The sequence below is a fragment of the Trichomonascus vanleenenianus genome, assembly GCF_965637985.1.
Source record: "Trichomonascus vanleenenianus strain CLIB 3782 genome assembly, contig: TRVA0_012S, whole genome shotgun sequence".
Taxonomy (NCBI): domain Eukaryota; kingdom Fungi; phylum Ascomycota; class Dipodascomycetes; order Dipodascales; family Trichomonascaceae; genus Blastobotrys; species Blastobotrys vanleenenianus.
Genome location: NW_027481875.1, coordinates 282,401 through 301,387, shown reverse-complemented (window position 1 = coordinate 301,387; position 18,987 = coordinate 282,401). Strand labels below are relative to the sequence as shown.

The 18,987-nt window shown below is 47.5% G+C and overlaps 8 protein-coding genes across 8 annotated transcripts; 3 read left to right on the top strand and 5 right to left on the bottom strand.

The window, feature by feature from the left end:
- Positions 1 to 515: 515 nt before the first annotated feature.
- Positions 516 to 1,214, top strand: TRVA0_012S02938 (bifunctional 4-hydroxy-4-methyl-2-oxoglutarate aldolase/oxaloacetate decarboxylase; the record flags this gene model as incomplete). The annotated part of the gene is made up of 1 exon (XM_076684063.1): positions 516 to 1,214. The coding sequence occupies one exon, from the start codon at positions 516 to 518 to the stop codon at positions 1,212 to 1,214; it is 699 nt and encodes a 232-aa protein (XP_076541817.1).
- Positions 1,215 to 1,905: 691 nt separating this feature from the next.
- CAJ1 (Caj1p) lies at positions 1,906 to 3,234 on the bottom strand (the record flags this gene model as incomplete). Its single annotated transcript, XM_076684062.1, has 1 exon — positions 1,906 to 3,234. One exon carries the CDS (start codon positions 3,232 to 3,234, stop codon positions 1,906 to 1,908), a length of 1,329 nt encoding a protein of 442 aa, XP_076541816.1.
- Positions 3,235 to 3,547: 313 nt separating this feature from the next.
- Positions 3,548 to 3,895, top strand: TRVA0_012S02894 (uncharacterized protein; the record flags this gene model as incomplete). The annotated part of the gene is made up of 1 exon (XM_076684061.1): positions 3,548 to 3,895. The coding sequence occupies one exon, from the start codon at positions 3,548 to 3,550 to the stop codon at positions 3,893 to 3,895; it is 348 nt and encodes a 115-aa protein (XP_076541815.1).
- Positions 3,896 to 4,710: 815 nt separating this feature from the next.
- TRVA0_012S02872 (uncharacterized protein) lies at positions 4,711 to 6,393 on the bottom strand (the record flags this gene model as incomplete). Its single annotated transcript, XM_076684060.1, has 1 exon — positions 4,711 to 6,393. One exon carries the CDS (start codon positions 6,391 to 6,393, stop codon positions 4,711 to 4,713), a length of 1,683 nt encoding a protein of 560 aa, XP_076541814.1.
- Positions 6,394 to 7,127: 734 nt separating this feature from the next.
- On the bottom strand, positions 7,128 to 8,585 carry TRVA0_012S02850 (uncharacterized protein; the record flags this gene model as incomplete). Its single annotated transcript, XM_076684059.1, has 1 exon — positions 7,128 to 8,585. The coding sequence occupies one exon, from the start codon at positions 8,583 to 8,585 to the stop codon at positions 7,128 to 7,130; it is 1,458 nt and encodes a 485-aa protein (XP_076541813.1).
- Positions 8,586 to 11,907: 3,322 nt separating this feature from the next.
- On the bottom strand, positions 11,908 to 12,324 carry TRVA0_012S02828 (uncharacterized protein; the record flags this gene model as incomplete). Its single annotated transcript, XM_076684058.1, has 1 exon — positions 11,908 to 12,324. The coding sequence occupies one exon, from the start codon at positions 12,322 to 12,324 to the stop codon at positions 11,908 to 11,910; it is 417 nt and encodes a 138-aa protein (XP_076541812.1).
- Positions 12,325 to 14,937: 2,613 nt separating this feature from the next.
- TRVA0_012S02806 (uncharacterized protein) lies at positions 14,938 to 16,632 on the top strand (the record flags this gene model as incomplete). Its single annotated transcript, XM_076684057.1, has 1 exon — positions 14,938 to 16,632. The coding sequence occupies one exon, from the start codon at positions 14,938 to 14,940 to the stop codon at positions 16,630 to 16,632; it is 1,695 nt and encodes a 564-aa protein (XP_076541811.1).
- A 486-nt stretch (positions 16,633 to 17,118) lies between these two features.
- Positions 17,119 to 18,195, bottom strand: TRVA0_012S02784 (uncharacterized protein; the record flags this gene model as incomplete). Its single annotated transcript, XM_076684056.1, has 1 exon — positions 17,119 to 18,195. One exon carries the CDS (start codon positions 18,193 to 18,195, stop codon positions 17,119 to 17,121), a length of 1,077 nt encoding a protein of 358 aa, XP_076541810.1.
- Positions 18,196 to 18,987: the final 792 nt, after the last annotated feature.

Here is an 18,987-nt window from a genome sequence, read left to right as displayed (position 1 = left end):
GGGGGAAAACTGGTGATGTGTCGGATCTCCGTTGGGAGTAACCCTGCGCGATCTCGCTCGCGCGCGCTCCCGAACTCCCTCCGGGGGCAGCGCGACCGGACGAGTGGCTCGGAGTTGAAATTTGCACGTTTTCTCGTTTCCCTTTTTCTCTTTTTTTCTTCTTCTTCTTTTTTCAAAGCAGTCTTGCTGTGCCTGGCCGTTTTCGTCCGTTGATCGAATTGATCCAGTGGGGCGGTTCGGGCACTGGTGGCTGACAGATCAAGGGAGAAATTTCGTCTTGCTTAAAACCATCGCTGAGGAGGCGCCGCCGTTTGGCCGAGCTTGACCCATGAAATGGTGATGACCTATGCTATGACACATGCCTTATCTATTTTAGACTCAGTTACGTATAAATAAAGCAGTTTCTGTTCCACCTTCAGTGTAGATGCATATCCGATTGATAAACCCTCTCACTCGAGGCTATTTGTACAATTGCAAAGAAAGACACACATCTCTCCATTTTAAACACCCCAACAATGGCATCCGAGGTCGGTAAATACTCCACCTGCGAAATAGCTGATGCTCTAACGGCTCTCGGAGCTGACTACCACTTCCATGTGCCCCATCTCAAGCCATTTGGCGAGTCCTCCTCAACGCTTGTCGGTAGGGCCTACACTGTGGTGTACGCTCCGCTGTCGGATCCGAGACCACCGGTCAAGGGCCACTACATCGATAGCGTCCCTAAAGATAGCATTGTGGTGATTTCGACGGATAACCAGTACCTGGTCCCTTACGCTCCGTACACGAGGCTCTCCTGTGCATTGTACGGTGGGCTCATGGCCTCACGGGCCAAGTATCTTGGCTCCAAGGGCACTGTCGTTCTTGGTAATGTTCGGGACGTTGAGGAACAGAAATCCCACCCCCTGTTTGGATTTGGACTCTCTTCCACTGCTGCATCCCTGAACGCCAAGGTTGTGTCCGTTGGTGAGACAATTGAGTTTGGGGGGCTTCTGTTCGATGATGTGTATGGGTCCAAAGGCACTATTATCCAATCAGACGATTACCTCGCTGTTGACGCACATGGTGCCGTGATCATCCGCGAGCAATTGCTGCAGCCCCTGCTTGATTCCATTCCGAAGCGAGTGGAGGCTGACAGGCTTGCCCAGAAGGATATACTCGAGGGGAAGCCCGCTGCGGACTCCATTAAGTACCATCGGGGAAAGCTCGGAAAATAAGCATTAAATCAGGCCTTTTCGCACATGCATCTGATGAATAATATGTTATGGAGGGGCTGTACGATCAACAATTGGTTATTGATTCATTACATAACGGTTCTTTAAAAAATAACTGACTTCTGGCTACAATTGAGATTTCTCTCGGTCCGCGTCACAGCTTCAATTGAGATCTTCTCCGGTAGATTGAATGGCATTGCAACAATGTCGTATGGTTATTGCTTGCAGGATGTATCACTTATAACGTTCCCTGGGACCGGCGCATTTAATCTGATGCGGATACGTGCAGGTAGTGTACTTACCGTACATCAAAAAGTTTTACCATTAATTGAGGAACTTGCTTGCTCGCGTTTTCTCTTTTTACAGATCCTCGTCCTTCTAATTGCTATGCATTGAATTACGCGGACTTGCTGTTGGAAGGGTTTGCAATTGTGTCAATAACTGACGCTTTTTCGAACTCAATTGGGATTGGCATCAAGATACCGAGTATATTACGCACCATGAAAAATCGCAACTCGTGAGGATTACGCTATAACATGGTACCTAGTACTCATAATAATCATAATAATAATCTTGAATATAGTCCATCGCTTAGGCGCTAGTGGATTATCGCCGTTCAATTACTGGCACTAATAGTAGATTGGTACGGTCTAAGGTGAAATTCAATTAGTAATAGGCGAATGTATATACACGGTCAGGCAGAGGTAGCAGATGCAGCAGAAGACTCGTTCTTCTTCTTCTTCTTCTTGTCCTTTTTATGGGCAGCAGCCTCGGCGACCAGCTCCTCAAACATCTGCGCTTCCTGGGCCTCCTCCGGAGTACGCATGGCCTGCTTGAATACCCGGCCAATGAGTATCAACGCCTCGGCTCGCTCGACACGCTTTTGCAGCGGAACACTCTTGTCATGCAAAACTCTATCGCACACCTCCCGCAGAACGCTCTGGACCTCAAACTTGGACCCATTCCAGGCGGCCGTGAGCACCTTTCCCATGAGCGTTCGCTCCATCTCGACCCGGCGTTCGGTCGTCCAGTCATCACCACCTTTCTCCTCGGCCCGGGCCATCTCCTGCATACTCTGTTGGGCATCAATGGCCGACGAAATTGTGTTCCAGGTGTCCTTGGCGAGAGTACCCTTTTCCTTGACCTTGGAGAAGAATCCCGAAATGCCAAAAAACTTTTGCGACTTGAGGAACGTCGAGCCCTTGGAGTAGTACGTGTGGCCAATGGCATGCAGCAGCTCAATGCCAAACGACTCCATCTTGAGGTTCTCCGCCTCGAGCCGCATCTTCTCCTGGAACGACTTGGTCACCTCTGGATCTTTGTCAGTCTCAGTCCACACGCTAACCTTGTCAATGAGCTTCTTAACAAGGACCGAGACTCGCTCTTCGCGGGCTTCTCGCCTCTCTTGCTCAAACTTTTCCATCTCTTCTCGCTGCTCCTTGGTCATCTTCTCCTTCTCCTTCTTCTTCTTCTCCTTTTCGCTCATAGCAGTCTCAGCGGCGGTGGATGTTGAGGCAGCCGCATGCTCCGCGGTCTTACCATCTGTGATCGCTGCCTGGAAGCTCGCAGGCGAGTATGACCGGAACTCGGAAGGCGTGCCTGGCTTCTCGGAGGGATGCTCAGACGCGGTGTCGCCGTTCTCAGTGGCCGCGGCGCCTTCCTCTTCCTTCATAGCAATCTCCATAGTTTTCGTAAGGTCCTTAATAAGCGAGATCTCGCCAATGAGATCCTGGAACGCCTCGCCACCAAAGATGGTCGTAAAGAACTCGGCCGGGTCCTCGAACCCGGCCTCCGGCACAGCAGAGTCTTTGCCAAACTCGTCGTACCGCTTCCGCAGGTCCTTATCACTCAGCACCTGGTATGCCTCGCCGATCTCCTGGAACTTCTCGTGCGCCGTAGGGTCGTCTGGGTTCTTATCCGGGTGGTGGATGATGGCAAGCTTCCGGTACGCCTTTTTGATCTCGATATCCGTCGCATCGACCTTGATGCCCAGCACATCGTAGTATACCGTGTCTACGACCATTCCAAAACGTTGCTAGCAATAAATAGAGCCTCTCGCGGCAGTGGTACCAACAGGGAGTGTGGCAGAGTATTGGTGGGTTCAAAGTTTTGTCTGTCTCTCAGCCACATGCGAACGTTAATGTTTTGGTCCCAAAACCATCAAGACGGGCATATTTCACCAGACCCCTTTTTATCCCCTGAGCTACCTTGATACTAGGCTCCCTGTCTCTCACTGGATCCGAAGTGCCAAAGATATCTGAATTACTAGTGGTTTGGTCTGGGCTTCTTATATACCCATAGTGAATTTAAGCCAGCTTGAGTGAAGAGATCAAACCATGGAGGATTTTGAGGAGTTCAAGGTCTACGCTGATATGGCGCGAAAGACGGCGGTGTACGCGCTGAGGAACGCCTACGACCTCACAAGCACTTATCTGCCGCTATTCACGCCCTACGTGAGAACCCTGAGCCCGTATCTGGCGCAGGTAGGCTCGGCAATTTCGACGCTGAACCTGCAAAGCTTTATTGCATACATCATTGCATTCTACTTGTCGTTGATGCTGCTAAGATACACGACCTCGGCGATATACAGGTCGGTTGTGTGGATGTTTAAAGTGGTGTGGATCATGACCGTCTTTACCTGTCTAATTCTGGCCGCCGCAATGCTGTTACAAAAGATTGAATGACCGAAAATAAAAAAGTTCGCTGTATTGTATTTATTGATTAATAGTACCTCGTTTAGTACTTCTAGATAGTAGCGTTTAGGGGGTACCAGTCCCCCAAACCCCTTTGGGGCTCCGCTCCCCAGGTTCTCGTCAATTGATGCTGCTATCAAACCAGATGGGTGACCCTCGAGTACCGTATGCTCACTACAGGTTCTGTTGAATGTCGCTGGGTGTACAGATACGGAGTTGCGCGCTGTGACGAGCAGTAATTACGGTGTAACTGAATTTTCCAGGCAAGCATACCAGAACTCAAGTCAATAAGGAGTTCAATTGAGCCACAGTACTATATCCTCCTCAGAGGGGAGTTTCGGGAGCTCAAGAGCCGGCCTTGAATATAGACTTCGATTACTATTATGTATTTAGTGATGGTGGGAGGAATTAATGTATTGTACGTACACCGGAGTCGAGTGTGATAGTGAGGGCTTGTTACAGGTTGGCAGTTTGTAACGAGGGCTTGTAACGCTGTAACAACCAGTCTGGTAGCCGCCTTCGAAATGTTTCAAGCGGTTATCCAAACGACTCAGATTCCAAAATTGATGACGTTCACTATGAAAGAAAAGCAAAGAACGACCATTACTCTGTTGAACTCTTCAACAGAGTCTTTCCCTGACACTGATCTCTTTACAACTCAGTTGTATTTTATTAGTTTCAAATGGTAGTGAAAATTTGTTAATCTGTAGCTAGATATCCGAGGAAATGCAGCAGGTAGCTAAAGGGCTGGCCCTCGAATACTGGCTAACAGCGAATGCGCAGAGAAATACATTAATGAAACGCTTCTATTTCTTGTTCTTTTTTGGCTGGGCAGGGTTGGATCGTGCAGAATCCGAGACGGCGTCGGGGTTAGCAATGAAATCCTGGATGCTGAAGTTCTTGCCCGTGTTTCGAATGAACCAGTCGGCAAACTTTCGGCCGCCCTTGGTCTCGGCAATAGTAATCAAGTTGTCCTCCAGCGCAATGTCGATATCGCTGAGGTTCGTCGAAGAGCCCTGAAGGAGGTCACCCGAGGACCACTTGATCTGTCTATTCTTCATCTTGAAAGTTACCAGCGCCGACCGCAGCTTGTCGGCATCAGTGTCAAGGAAACCTGCAAGCTTGTCAATGTCCATAGTCGCATAGAGGTTGAGGTAGCTCTTGAGGGTAGTGCCCAGAGTAGTGTTTCGCACATCGACCATGAACACGCGCAGGTGGTGCTGGATCGGGTCAATGTTGTTCTGTGGGTTCTCAAAGTCTGGGCCGGATGGCGAGATGAACTTTGGCGCGCCAAACAGGAACAGCTCCTCAAACGCCTTGAACGCGTCAGCACCGCCTCGGGCCATTCGCGACAGGTGGTCGCCGTACTTTTCTCGCAGGCTGGTGTGGATGACGTCGTCCAATCGCGTTGGGCACAGCGTAACGCAGATCGCCAGCAGAGCGTACATCTGCTCGGACTTCTTGGTCACCGTGTCGAACTGCGCCGATCGGTTGATATTCTTCGTTCGCGAGATGAACAGCAGAATGTGAGAGAATGCCTTGATAGCGTCAGCGTACCGCCGCAGCATCATATAGCTGAAGCCAACGTAGTAGTAAGTTGTGAAGTGGGCAGCAGCCACTCGGGCGAAAAGAGCCTTCTTGTTGAGTTCAATGTCCTCCATCGACTTGAGCGCCAGAGAAAAGTCGCCCAGGAAGGTGTGAACTCGCAGCAGGCCAATGATCGAGAAATAGCCAAGCATCTTGTAGAGAGGTCGAGAGCCAAACTCGCCAGCTACGAGGGCTGGATCCTCGCCCCGCTTAATAGCTCGTAGCTGCTCGGTCATGTTGGCCTTCTTGGACAGCGAGTAGAGCACGTTGAGCACAGAGTACGCCGACCACGTCTCCGGGTTGCTCTTTAGCTGCTGGATCTCGTCAGCGTTGGCGTTCTTCTTGACTACCCGGTTTCGGTAGATCGAGTACGAGTTGAACTGGTAGATGAACTCATCAATGATGTCCCATGCCCAGTAAGTAGGCAGCTCAATGTTGGAAGGAGTCTCGCTCGAGTTGAGGAAGAAGCTAAACAGTCGGCAGTAGTTATTGTACGAGTCCATTCGCTGCTGGAGAGTAGGCTGCAGTCGCGCGTACAAGTGTCGGTAGTACACCTCCGTATAGAAGACGAGGAAGGTTTCGTCGTGCTTGACAATTGGCGCAACGGCCTCTGGGGCTGGCCATGGCGCAGACTTGTAGAAACGCTCCGTCAGTTTGTTGAAGGAGGACTCGTAGCACGCGTGCAGTTCGTACACCTTGCATTCGTGCAGGCAGTTCTGGAAGTAGAGGATGAACTCCTTGACGGCATCTGGGATCTGGGCCGCCTTCGCGTCCCCGCCCGCGGCAGCCAGGGCCTCCTGCTGACGCGCCAGCTGGGCCTCGTCGTACACAACGTCGCCAACGGCAATTGTCTCGCCCTCGTACGGTACGTTCCCGTCTTCGTAATCGTAATGGTCCTCCATACTCGCTGTTACAATCTCCGTCGGGGGGGTGGTGTATGGTGGGTTTTCTGAAAAGTTTTGCGTCCATTCCCAGTACTTTCCCGGGACGGAAAGTACTATACTCCAAATAGGTAAACTTGCCAAACTCCACATTACCGGGTACTGTACTAGACTTCACTCGGAGAAAAATGTATCTGAAATTATCTAATTCTTTTGATATATACCGGATTAATTGTATAGATGTGTTTAATTAGCTGTTAAAGGGCTGAAAAAGCAATTGATTTAACTGTTACGTAGTTACTTGTATCGAGCGTTCTATGTGTGCTGATTACCGGGTTTCTCAGATATATAAAAAAATATAATTCGCGACGCTGCCTAACGTAACCGCATGCGCTTGTTGTGAACATTTGAAACCACATACTCTAATGAGGCATGGCGAGCATCAGGAAGTTGAATCAAGAGGACGTACTATTTGGGCAATTGAAGTGATCAAGCAAATGTATTAGGTAACTACACAAATTGACCCGAGGTTATGGGCATCAGCTATTCGGTTCTACTCGATTTCTACCTGTGGGATACAGCCAAACGCATTCAGCAGAATGAAGGTGGAAGAGATCCCATTCCATGCGTCGTACCATTATACTATGTAGATCCATTACACGTCAGTTATGCTAGAGTAGAACTCACTGTGTTACAATTCGGATTTTAATTCTTTTCAAATGGTATCATTTGTCCCTACTCTTTTTTTCTCCTGATCACTTTTCTTCTGCGCCTTCTTCTTCTCTTTCACCTCTTGTTTGCTCTATCCTTTCTTCCTCTGCCCTTCTTTTTTCTTTCTTATAGTGTGGCTCCAACTGATACTCCTTGGGGACTCTAATCCTTGAGTCGTAATACTGCTGCCAAATCCGATAGAAGTTTTTATCATACTTCCCACTACCAGGGAAATGCACTGCTAAGTCACCATCCTGGTACTCCCAGTGCCATCTGTGGTAGGCATTCATGAGCCGCTGTGGGACTTGTCCGAAATGATACAAAAACGGCGGGTGTTCCAGAGCCATGTAGGTCAGTGCACTCTGATCGTCCTGCCAAAAGCCTGCCTCTCGGAACTTTCGATCGTCCCACACTTCGAGGAACAATTCAGTCCAGGCAGAACGCCGAAAAAACATGGAGCCCGCATTCCAGGCCCTGTCGTCGTGTGTCAGGACAATATCAACGTTGTTAATGTCAATCTCTTTCCGCGAAGGATAGCGAGTAACAAACTCGAAGTAGATGTTCATAATGGGGCGGCCGTAAGTAAGTCGCTCAGCCAGCACCCTGGGGTGCAATATGTGCTCAGCAAGGTCGATTGTTTCGTTCATGATGAACGCATCGACATCGAGCCACCAGAACCATTCAGCATCCTTGTACCTTCTGAAGGCCTCTCGAATGGCCGGGGGCTTATTCCAGCTGACCTCGTCGCCTTCGACAGCATAAACACTGGAGTCGATGAATACATGGTCGTAGCCGTGATAATTTGCATACTCATCACGGTTTGCGATCACCTGCTCAAGCTGGGTCTTGTTGAAGTCGTGATCACAAGATGAAATGATGACAATCTTTTTTCCCGAGGGCTCGAGCTTGCCGTTTATGTAGTCTTCCTTTGAGAAGTTGTGCGGCTTGAGCAGTTCGGTTTCGCGTTGGACCTCATCTTGGTGGTATTCCGCGGTCAGCGCTTCGTTAATCTCGTTCCTGGCTACGTACTCCTCCTGCTCCTCCTGCTCCTCCTGCTCCTCCTCCCTTCCCACCTCCCCCTCCTTCTTCTCCCCCTCCTTTTCTTCATACTTCTCTCCCTCCTGTTTGTCCTCCTCCTTTTTCTTTCTCACCTCTTCTTCCTTCTTTTTCTGCTTGTCATTCAGCATTGCATTCCCCTGTTGCTTTTGCAATTTTTTCATGAACTCTTCGAGCTCCTTCTTGCGCTGCTCTTCGTCCACCTTGTGTTGTTGTTCGTCCTTCTCCTGCTCCTGCAGGACCTTTTCTGTCTTGTCCGTCTGTTCCTTGATGACCTTCTCGTGCTCGGTGAGCGCTTCTCTGAGTTCGCTCTGGACGCGGTCGGCGAGATCCACATATAGCTCTTTCATGTTAGCTATTGGCTGCTCGGATCTGCGCAGGGCTCGCTGAGTCTTGTCCATCCTCTTCTCGTGATCATTAAAGTAGGAGACAGTAGTCAGGAACATGAACACCGAGAACCCCAGCAGGGCCACTTGAACGAGTCGAAAGCCTGTCCGTATCATGCCCACCACCAATGTTGAGTTACCTTAACTCCAGTTGCCAGCTGCTAGTCCTGAGTATATGAATTGATGAATTAAGAAAGAGCGAAGACCGTATGGTATTTCGCAGCGACAATGACCAGCTATAATGGTTAGTTATACCTGAAATATCTGGAATGGCTGTAACCAATGGGCCAGGGAAAATTTATTAGTCACATGGATAGCTTTTTGAGCTCCACTAGCAACAATCGCTTGGAGTAGCTTCGAGTATACGGCAGCTTGTATTTTCACTAGCGGAAAGTGCAACCCGTTGTCAAGAAGATGCCAAAACGATTAAAGGTACAAGAGGAATGCTCAATTGATTAAACGAAACGAGAAAGCTATAGCATCGCGAGTTCCAAAAGGGCCAAAACCAAAAAAAATAAATAAAAATAGACGGCCGGTACTGTAGCTAAAAGAAATGATGGACGTGCAGGTCTTGTAATAAAACAAAGTAGCACTGCGATGACGGAACAGTTGTACGTTCTAGGTACGTACCCCAATTGAAGTTGGTTGGAACTGCAAGACGCAAACAGGTCGCGCTGTTGTATCTTTAATTTCGTTTCGCTTTGTGTCTCATGCGTGGCCCTGCAACCCCAAGATCATCATCATAGAGATAAGGATCGCCTGGTCCTAACGGTTAGAAAGCTTGGTCCCCCAGCACCAAGTGGACTGGCGAATATCTGTTGACCGCAACATTAAATCCCAATATGCCAAAGCATGGGCTTTTTTTTGCGGTCAGGAGGGATAGGCTGCCTCCTCACACACGATTAAGTACCCAGGCAGTTAGACAAGTAGCTATGGTGTAAAAGGCCAGGGCTGGGCCGGGCCTAGATATGTCTACTACTGGTAATGAGCAGGGCATTTTGTCTCAACGTGGTCGCCCTGATCTGTGCTATCGGTTATTAACTCGCGCACTCCATATGTCACATTGCGAACTCTTACAAGTCCTTTATGATAGAAATCTCTAGGGCTATGTTGGCAGGGCCTGTTGAGCCTTTCATATTTCGCGCTCACCTGTATGGCGGGGGGGGGGGGGGGGTCTGGAATAATAATTGCACCGTCCTAGCCGGACAGTTAGCAGAGCCGCCTAGTTTTTGCGACAGGTTATGTCTTGTTTTAGTGACATGCTATATACAAAGGATTTGGAATACGAAGTTCACATTTTTTAAGACATATTGGATCTGGTCTACGACGGCCGTTATTCTTTTCTATTTGTTAGCAAATAACGTCCCGCTCTTTCGTCCCAACAGTGTCACTCTCTGCTTGTGCATTATGTTCTTGAGGCTCTGTTGAGACAACCAGGCTGACGGTGTATCGTTAAACAACGGAGTCTAGGTACTATTGGAGGTACCATGGGCGGTACTAAGACCATTTGGCTAGGCACGATGTTCAGGATGCCAAGGTGGAGAAGTTCTTCAAACCAGCACGAATAGAGCTGCAGATCACCCCAGATGGACATGGTGTCTAATGCTTCTCTCCACGCCAAAAATTGTGATAGCTGTTGAAATCCAGGTTGTTTGACTGATCTTCGGGATTCCTGAGAATCACTCACATCAAAGACGGCATTTTGAAGCCTACCGGGTTGATTCTTCGACATTTTTTCTCCAAAGTTTGAAATTTAACTCTATATAACATGGTATCTAAAAACATGGAAAACTGGAGGAGCCAAACTCGGGGGTTCATAAAGATAAATTTAAGTTATCGGGAGCCAGATAGAAATTGATCGGCCCACCCGAACGGCGAGGTTTCTGGTCTACGGAGCAAGCTGAGAGAGAGAAGCTAATAGAGGCATGTCTCTCTTGTTCACGCTTAACCGTTGAGTCGTGACCCATATGCAACGTGTTAATCCTACGCCCCAGACAGTCTCCCAGGTTGGAGTTCGCCTATCATACGTGTGAAGCTCTTTCGTGGAGTTATATTCATCTTTGTCAACTGGGCCGTAGTACGTACTGCCGTTCCTACGCTCAATGATCTAGAATATATTTCTAGGCAGTGAACGAACAACGTAGGACGTTGTTGGCGTATTACTGTGGACACAGTAAGCAGGACTACGCAGCAATATTGCTACTGTATATACCCTGGTAGCATAGTACAGTAGTCCTCTATAGATCGCCCTGACAGGGCTGGTGCTATTCAAAATTTTCAATATGTGGCCCCTCATAATGCCGCCTACTATAATTGACTCTATGTTGCCTTGACGTCGTGTACACATGGGTGTTATTCATTCGAGGACAGGTCTGTATGTGCACTCCCGGTGCTGAATACCGCGGTTCTTCGTTTGAACTGTGTACTCCCCTGGATCTGAAAGATGTAAGGCCCCCATAACTCTTCCAATTTGGCATTCGTCTGCAGACCATATCAAGATTTCGTTAGGCTTAAGTCCCGTTCCAATCCAATTTGCTTTCTGTGGTCTTCGTCCCTAGACCTTTTCACTGAGGTTGACCATAGGCCGTTATACAGCCGTAGTCCTTCGCGCGGCTGTGCAGGATGTTGCAAATAAGTGGGCGCTCTGCTTGCCGATGCTTCGCGTAGGCATATGCATGGAGTAACACACTAGTGGCCAACCTGCCGGGTTAAAGAATATAGATATAAAGCAGACGCTTGTTGAAGCTTTGAATCCATATAAACTAATTAAGCATTATCTCGCATGGGATGTTGAATTGGCTGGCTGTGGCATCAATTGAAGTGATCAAGTAGTATAAGCCGGTATTACAATACACTTTCAGTCAAAGAGAATGACTCAATTTATCTGGCTCGTTGGGCATACCGTAGTGTTGGTATTTGCAATGGGTTTCATATGTTAGGGAGACAATAGATTATAGTTGTGCTTTAAAAAATTGTTGTATAGAGATTATCAGTAGGCGTAATTTTTATTCGATCTTTCGGTTTCTACCTATGCAGAACCAGGCCGCCTTGGCTCTCTCCTTGTATCGGAACCGTAGTTGGCAGACTCGTCAGCGTTCGTGATGATCTGCTCGAGATAGGCCTTGTTGAAGTGATCCTCGTACCAGTTGTAATGACAATCTTTGCCCAACGGGTTTGAGCTTGCTCTTCGTCTAGTCGTCCTACGAGAATTTGTACGGTTTAGGTTCGGCTTCGCGCTGCAGCGCCTGGTGGATCTTGTTCATGAGGCCCTCTTTGCTTTTCTGTTCCTCCTCTTCTCTTCTCCGAAGGCCTTCTTGCTTTCTCATTCAATTTTCTTAATCCTTTCTCTCTTTCTCACTCTCTCTCTCTCTCTCTCCTCCCTTCATTTTCTGCTGATACTCGCTTTTTTTTTTTTTTTTTGGTCTACAGTGCCCCCCTGCTTCTTCAATTCTCTCATAAGATTTTCGAGTACCTTCTTGCGCTGTTTCGTATCTGCTTTGTATTGCTGTTCACCCTTCACCAGATCCTGCACAACTTTTGCCGCTTCGTCCTTCAGTTTATTAACGAGCTTATCCTGCTCGATAAGCGCAATTCTGATCTGGTTCTGGGACTGGTCGTCGCGGGTCACGAGCTGTCCTGTCATGTTGGTCGTTGGCTGCTGCGATTTGATCTTCCACTGGGTCTTGTCCACTATCTTCTCGTGATCAATAAAATAGGAGATGGTGACCAAGAACATGATCACCGAGAATCCCAACAGTGCCACTTGAACGAGTCGAGAGCCTGTCCACGTCATGATCATTATCAATCTTGAGCTGCCTTAATTCGAATTGCAAAGAGTGGATATACGAATTAACACAATTAATAACCGACGCACACTCTTTCGTTTATCGCTTAATTATACCCGGAATATCTGGAATGGATGTAGACAATAAGCGAAGGAAATTTGCGAGTAAAATGGATGATTTTTGGATCTCTTCTTGCAACAACTCACTTGGAATAGGTTCAAAAGTGTAGGGCTGTTTGTATAATCACCCGTGCTCTGAGAAATACACGCTGACTGTCAACAATCTGCCAAAACGGTTAATGATACAAGCAAAGGAATGGTCAATTGGTTAAACGAAACGAGAAATATATATAATCATGGCCTCCAAAAGGGCCAGAAAAAAAGTAAAGAAAATAGACACTGTAACCGTAGCTAAAAGGCATGACGGACGCGAATGTCTTGTAAATAACTTCGACAGAAAACAATACTGCCCGCGCGGATGCGCCCAACTTGGCTGCAACTGCAAGACACTTGCAGGTCGCGCTGTTGCTGTATTTTTAATTTCGTTTTCTGTTTCATGCAGGGGCGCACGGTACACAAACGTGCCAGCTACCCAGACTGGCAGAATCAGCCCCATAGAAATGGGATCGCTGGATAAAGTTTGGCCTCCAGGGGTAAATGGACAAGCGAATTTTATTCAAATACTAACTCTAATATAGCTAGGGTTCTACACGAGACGGACTCTTTTGCGGCCAGGGAGGACCGGCTGCCTCCTTGTACAAGACGTGCCCAGGCTCTCGCCAAACAGGTCGCTAGGGCTAGGCCAGGGCAAGGCTGGCTGTTGACTCAACGAAGCGCCATGAGCTGTGCTATCGATAGCCTGCTCGTCCACTCTATCTTTTGCACACACGTGTATGGCGGGAATCTGGAATGCTGGCGTCCTTGTACCTCCCGGACAGAGCTGTCTAGTTTTTACGACAGGTTGTCTTGTTTTAGTGTCATGCTATACACGAAGGTTGAACATCGTTTTTGAAGATATCCATTGCATCTAGGTCTACGACTGCCGCTCCTATCTCTTATCAAATAACAGTTCACTGTTTATTCCCAGAAGTATGCTTGTATTGTGTATAATAGTACGCTGGGTCCTGGGATTGTACAGTGTATAATAGTAAGTTCTTGAGACTCTTTTGAGACAGCCCGGTTGACAGGGCTAGAGCCTGTGTCGTCAAACAACGGAGAGTCTAGATATCATAGGTGTACCGCTGGCCAGACGTGAACTCAGGATGATAAGTTGAAAGTTCTCCAAACCACACTAAATAGAGGTTACAGGTTATCCAAATATGCAGAAGCCATTCGAATGCGAAATATGTAGTTGGTTTGCTCTGTCAAAAAGTGCTATCACGGTTAAATTTCAGGGGCATGTTTGACTGATCTTCGGGATCTCCTGGATATCACGCATATCAAAGATTCGCATTTTAGCATTTTTTTCCGGAGTTCGCCTATCACACGCGTGAAGCTACTTGGGACTATGATGATCTTCTTTGACGACTGAACCGTAGTACGTACGTATTCTCATTGCTGAATGGTCTAGAATATATTTCTAGGCCGGTTGATTGCACCAAACCTGTATAGGGTGGGCAAACAAACCATTGACTTTCTGGCGCTTAATGATCCAGAATACATTTCAAGGCCAGTCGCAATGCAAAAACGTAGGTACCCCACTTGGAGGTGATCCTCCGCCGTTTTCCTTTTCTAAAACATCATACCTCCGCCTATTCGCATGCACACTTAAGCGAAAAATATTATCATAGCTTGTCTTCACTCTCGCAGGAATTACAGTGTAGATGTATTGAGGAACTTTAATATTAGGACGCATGAAATGAGATTCCCCATGCACAGTTGTCTAAGTTACTGCATATTACAGTGTAAAATTTAGTACAGAAAATCACCGGCAGGTTCATCGCGAAAGTCAGCCAGAGCGTCGTAAATTGTAGTTGGTATATGCCTTCTAGATTGCTGGGGGTACTATTAAAACAGCATTGCTGGAGGTACTATTAAAACAGCAGTACTACTGCGGTATTATATTGTACTCCTCTGTAGATCACCCTTACAAGGCGTTACCAATTTATTTGCGCCCATTATCATGTAGTGTAATTGGCTCTATGCTGCTTGATAGAAGGATGTAACCATTCCAGAGTATTATGTACTTATTCGCGGCTCCAGAAATCATTAAGCCTTTCGTTTTAACTGGGCGTTTCCAGGAAGTACATGTCCACTGGATCTCAAAGAAAGCACCAATTTTATCCAAATGTGGCATCTGAGACCTTTCGGCCTTTCCAAGAGTTGGCTAGGCTTAAAGCCCCGTGGTGTATACCAATTTGGTACCTGTGGTCTTTATCTGCAGATATCACCCTTGACAAGACTTCTTTTGCACGGCCGTACGATTCTTTGCGCGTCTGTGCGGGGTCTTGCAAGGAAATATTGTCGCTTTCGTTGGCGGCAGCTCACACTTCACCATGTTTTGTGCTGTAACACACTGGCCAGCCCGCCTGGATTGGAGAAAATGGAAAAGATGGCGAAGAAGTTTCAGTGCCATTGTCCAGATAGTGCTAGAGCTATAAAACTAGAAATAGATCCAATAGATTTGATATGCTATCCAAATTCACAATGACAGGCGTGCTGGGACGTCCTAGGTCGACGTTCGCTGCGTTTGTGTACGTTACGATCGCATTCGTTTTCTCCTACCGCTTGTACGCCTCCCATCATGACCTAGGAGGAACCGCAGTATCCGAGAATGGCGAGCCTACGTATCATCACCACGGCGTCCCTCTATCTAGCGATGCACTCAACGAAGACGCGTTTACTTCGCGAGTCGCCATGGCCGACGCCAACCCACTCTATGAGACATTGGAAACCTGGCGCGACCCTGAGAGGAAGCTTGTAAAGGCGGACCAGTCAGCGAGAATACAGAGTCACAAAAGAAGTAGAAACTGGTCAATGGGGCTATCTCGAATTAAAATGCCAGACTACAGCCACTATAAGTCAAAAAATGACTATCTTCGCCAGCCAATTATGGCGGACTACGGCCAGTCTGGCGGAGCTTCAAAGATATTCTTCCTTCTCAAGACTGGAGGCTCAGAGCTATGGAACAAATTGCCAATTCACTTCTTCACTACACTGACAAAAATGAAGCACTTCGAACTTTACAGCGACTCTCCCGGGTCCATCGCGGGGCATCCCATCATTGATGCGTTTGCAAACATGACTGAGGAGTTCAAGAAGACGGCACAAGACATGGAGATGTATCGGCTCCAAAAAGAAGTGATCCATGACCAGCGTGCAGGTTTTGACTACTCAGAGACCAAGCTAAATGCAGGCTGGACCATGGACAAGTACAAGAACATTCCAATCATGATGCATGCTTATCTCACGGCACCCGAAGAGGTCGAGTGGTTCTTCATGATGGACGCAGATACATACGTCATGGCAGACACCCTGCAGCAATGGCTTGACAAAAATGTTCCTTTCTCTGGAAAGGACAAAGCTGCATATTTCGGGTCGGTAACCGTGCTCGTCAGCAACCAGTATTTGTTTGCCCACGGTGGCTCAGGCATCCTCGTATCTCGAAAGGCGCTAGACGAGACCATTGGCCCGATCGTTCACGACGAAGTTAAGCGCAAGCAATTCCTCGCCAAATACGAGCGGATGGCTGATGCGACGTGCTGCGGCGATGCCCTATTCGGAATGATGCTCGGGGAGGAATCTAATAAAGCTATCACCGTCTCGAGTGGTTATGAGTACTGCCCTGGTTACAAATACGACCAAGGAGCGGCTAATAGGCCATTCCAGGGAAACACCATATGGGACGTAGATGTGACTCCGGACAATTGGTGCACTCCGCTTATCACGTTCCACCATGCCAGCGTCCATGATATAGAGGTGCTGTGGGAGTACGAGCGCGTTGGACTGGGGACCTCAGAACGACGGGCCCATATGACCTTCGGCAAGTTGTTTAAAGATTTCTACTTGCCACAACTAAAGAACGGCCGACTGAAGGACTGGGACAACAATGTACTTGACGAAAGAGAGGGCCCCAAAACTGTTGACGAGTGCCAGGCACTGTGTGAGAAAGAAGAGTATTGCCTTTCATACCGGTTTGTTGGCGAAGAGTCTAGGTGCTTCATTAGTGACTCAATTAAACTGGGGAAAAAGTCTCATAAACACCTTCAATATGATATCGGGGATCAGAGGCGAAATAACAAAGGCGTGGTCTCCGGATGGCTCCTCAAACGATTCTACGATAAAATCAAGTGCGACAAGCGAAAATTTGACTTGCCCAAATAATGAGAAGAGGAAGGAGTCATGTAGAGCCATCTGCCGAATGGGAATTGAATAATAAGGGCATTCCTTAATCAAATAACATAGCAGCAACAATTCATTTAAATATAGTTATTACCTGTTATCAATTGCATCCCGCAATTGTAGCGCATTACGTAAAGGGATTCCCCGTGCTTTTAACCCTTCTCCCCCGCCTTCCAAGGGATAAGAAAACAGTTCTCCTGGAGATCAAAAAATTACAACTGCGGGACAGCCAATGGTTGGAAAAAATCAGGTACTCTCATTGTTATAATAAAGGAGTAAGAAGTTGAATAATAACAAGTTATACCGAGCTCTAATTTGGGCTACCTAGATAGGTACATATGTTATCTTTAATCAATGGTTTTGACATGATATTTGAATAGTGTCTACCAGGATAAACAGCAGAAGAAAAATTCAAACGCTCTTTTTCATAGCGACATGTTATCCGCTTATCGATGCCTTTTATCGATCCTATCCAAGATATGAATCATCAACCTTCATTACACCCGAATCATACATGTGCTTCGCAATGGGATATAAGGCTCGTGCAAAATTACTCTGCCTCTCAAGAACATACTTCGGTGTAACGTGCTCAAACCCTTCCACTGGATTTCCGTTTCTCGCAGGGCTGAAAGCATGCAGAATATAAGTATTTGAGAAATCGCGCTCCCATGATGGAAATTCTTGCGGCCTGTCCCATCGATCTGTAAGCCCTTGTTCATAAGATGGCAAAGGAGTTTGATCATCAAAGCTTTCGAGATTAGACGGAGTCTCGTTATGCAATCCGAACAACTCAATATTTGACTCCACTGACCAGTCCAATGGTGCGAACGAATCCTGTTCCATTATAAGAACTTCTCCAGGCAACCGCGCCAGACGTTGACCCAAGCGCGTTAGAAGTTGATTGCTGTGAGTTGTCCACCAACCATCAAACGTTTTATTCATCTGATCCTTCCACATTTGGATGAGGAGAGCGCCTTTCTTCGCCATGAATACCCCACTATTCATTTCACCGCCATATTGGCGACCAGCAATCGCATTGAAACCGCTCTCTCTCAATATCTTAATATCTTGGATGGGGTATGCGTCCCAGTCAAGGTAGATGCCACCAAAGTCACAGACCGCCATGACGCGGATGAAGTCAGACTTATGCTCCATTTGGTAAATATCTATGTTGTCGTTTCCAGCGATGGTAGGTGCTTCAACAGGGTTTATTCGAAGATTGGGCATATTAAAAATAAGACGGTTCCAGTGTCCACTCTTCCCCTCTTGAGCATTCATGATAGAGGCTGCAGCGGCATTAGTATGGAGATAGATAGCGTCAGGGCGCCAGTAGTACCAAACTGAGTAGATAGAAAGAAAATGCTGAAATTGCAAGTTGAAATTGGCGTTAGGGTCATTCAGAAGGTAGGTATAGTGCACTTGGTTTGGGATCGCTGCAGTAAAAGTAGTGACGCCGGCATGAACGTGTAACCAGAGAAGGAGTGTGGCAAATATAAGGGCAGCCACGAGGACTCTATTTGAGGGTAGGCGGCATCCAAAAGTCATTTCGATTTAGACGATTATCGCGACGAGAAATCAGTCGTAAAAACCGAATTGCAGCCGACTCTTCGTGACCAGAATATATACATAATGCGGGACAACAATACCATCAGATTCAGTAGTTCAGAGCTTTCGAATTACCATAACCCGCGTGATCCTGATCTCCTTGTGTGCTATTAGCGGAAGCCGGAGGTCTATGACGACTATGGCCTAGAAATAGAAGGACGACATGGCTAGACGTTTGGACGTCTTGGAGGTACAACCAAATGGCCAACGAACAGTCGTGGAACAGCTGAGAATGGTGGACCACCTTCACTCAGTCCTTGGAGACTCCTGGGACTCTGGGGGAGTATGGGCGAGACCAATCTGAGTCATCGCAATAAATGCTCCAACGGGGGAAGCTCCAGGCTACCAAAGACAGGCTCGACCTCAGAAACTCCAGGCTCCCAAAAAACAGGCTCGACTTTAAGAAACACTCGTGTCTAGAGCAGGACAAAACAGAAACTCAAACTGCAACGCAGCATCGAGAAAGCTAAAATATACAGCACTACATGGGCATTGTTTGCAAAGGAAGGTACGGAGAGGGCCGGGGCCCGGCTGTCTCCCCAGAGACGCACCAAGCTTGAAATAACACCAGGCACCCTGTTTGGCTATCAGAACAAGACTATTGTTATAGAGTCCAATATGAACACATCAAAGGACTCTTCATCCCTACACTCATCAAACCCTGAAAAGTAAGTTGGGTGCTTCGTACACGCAGTGGAGGAGACCAGGAAGAAGGAGCTCAAGCTATTATGA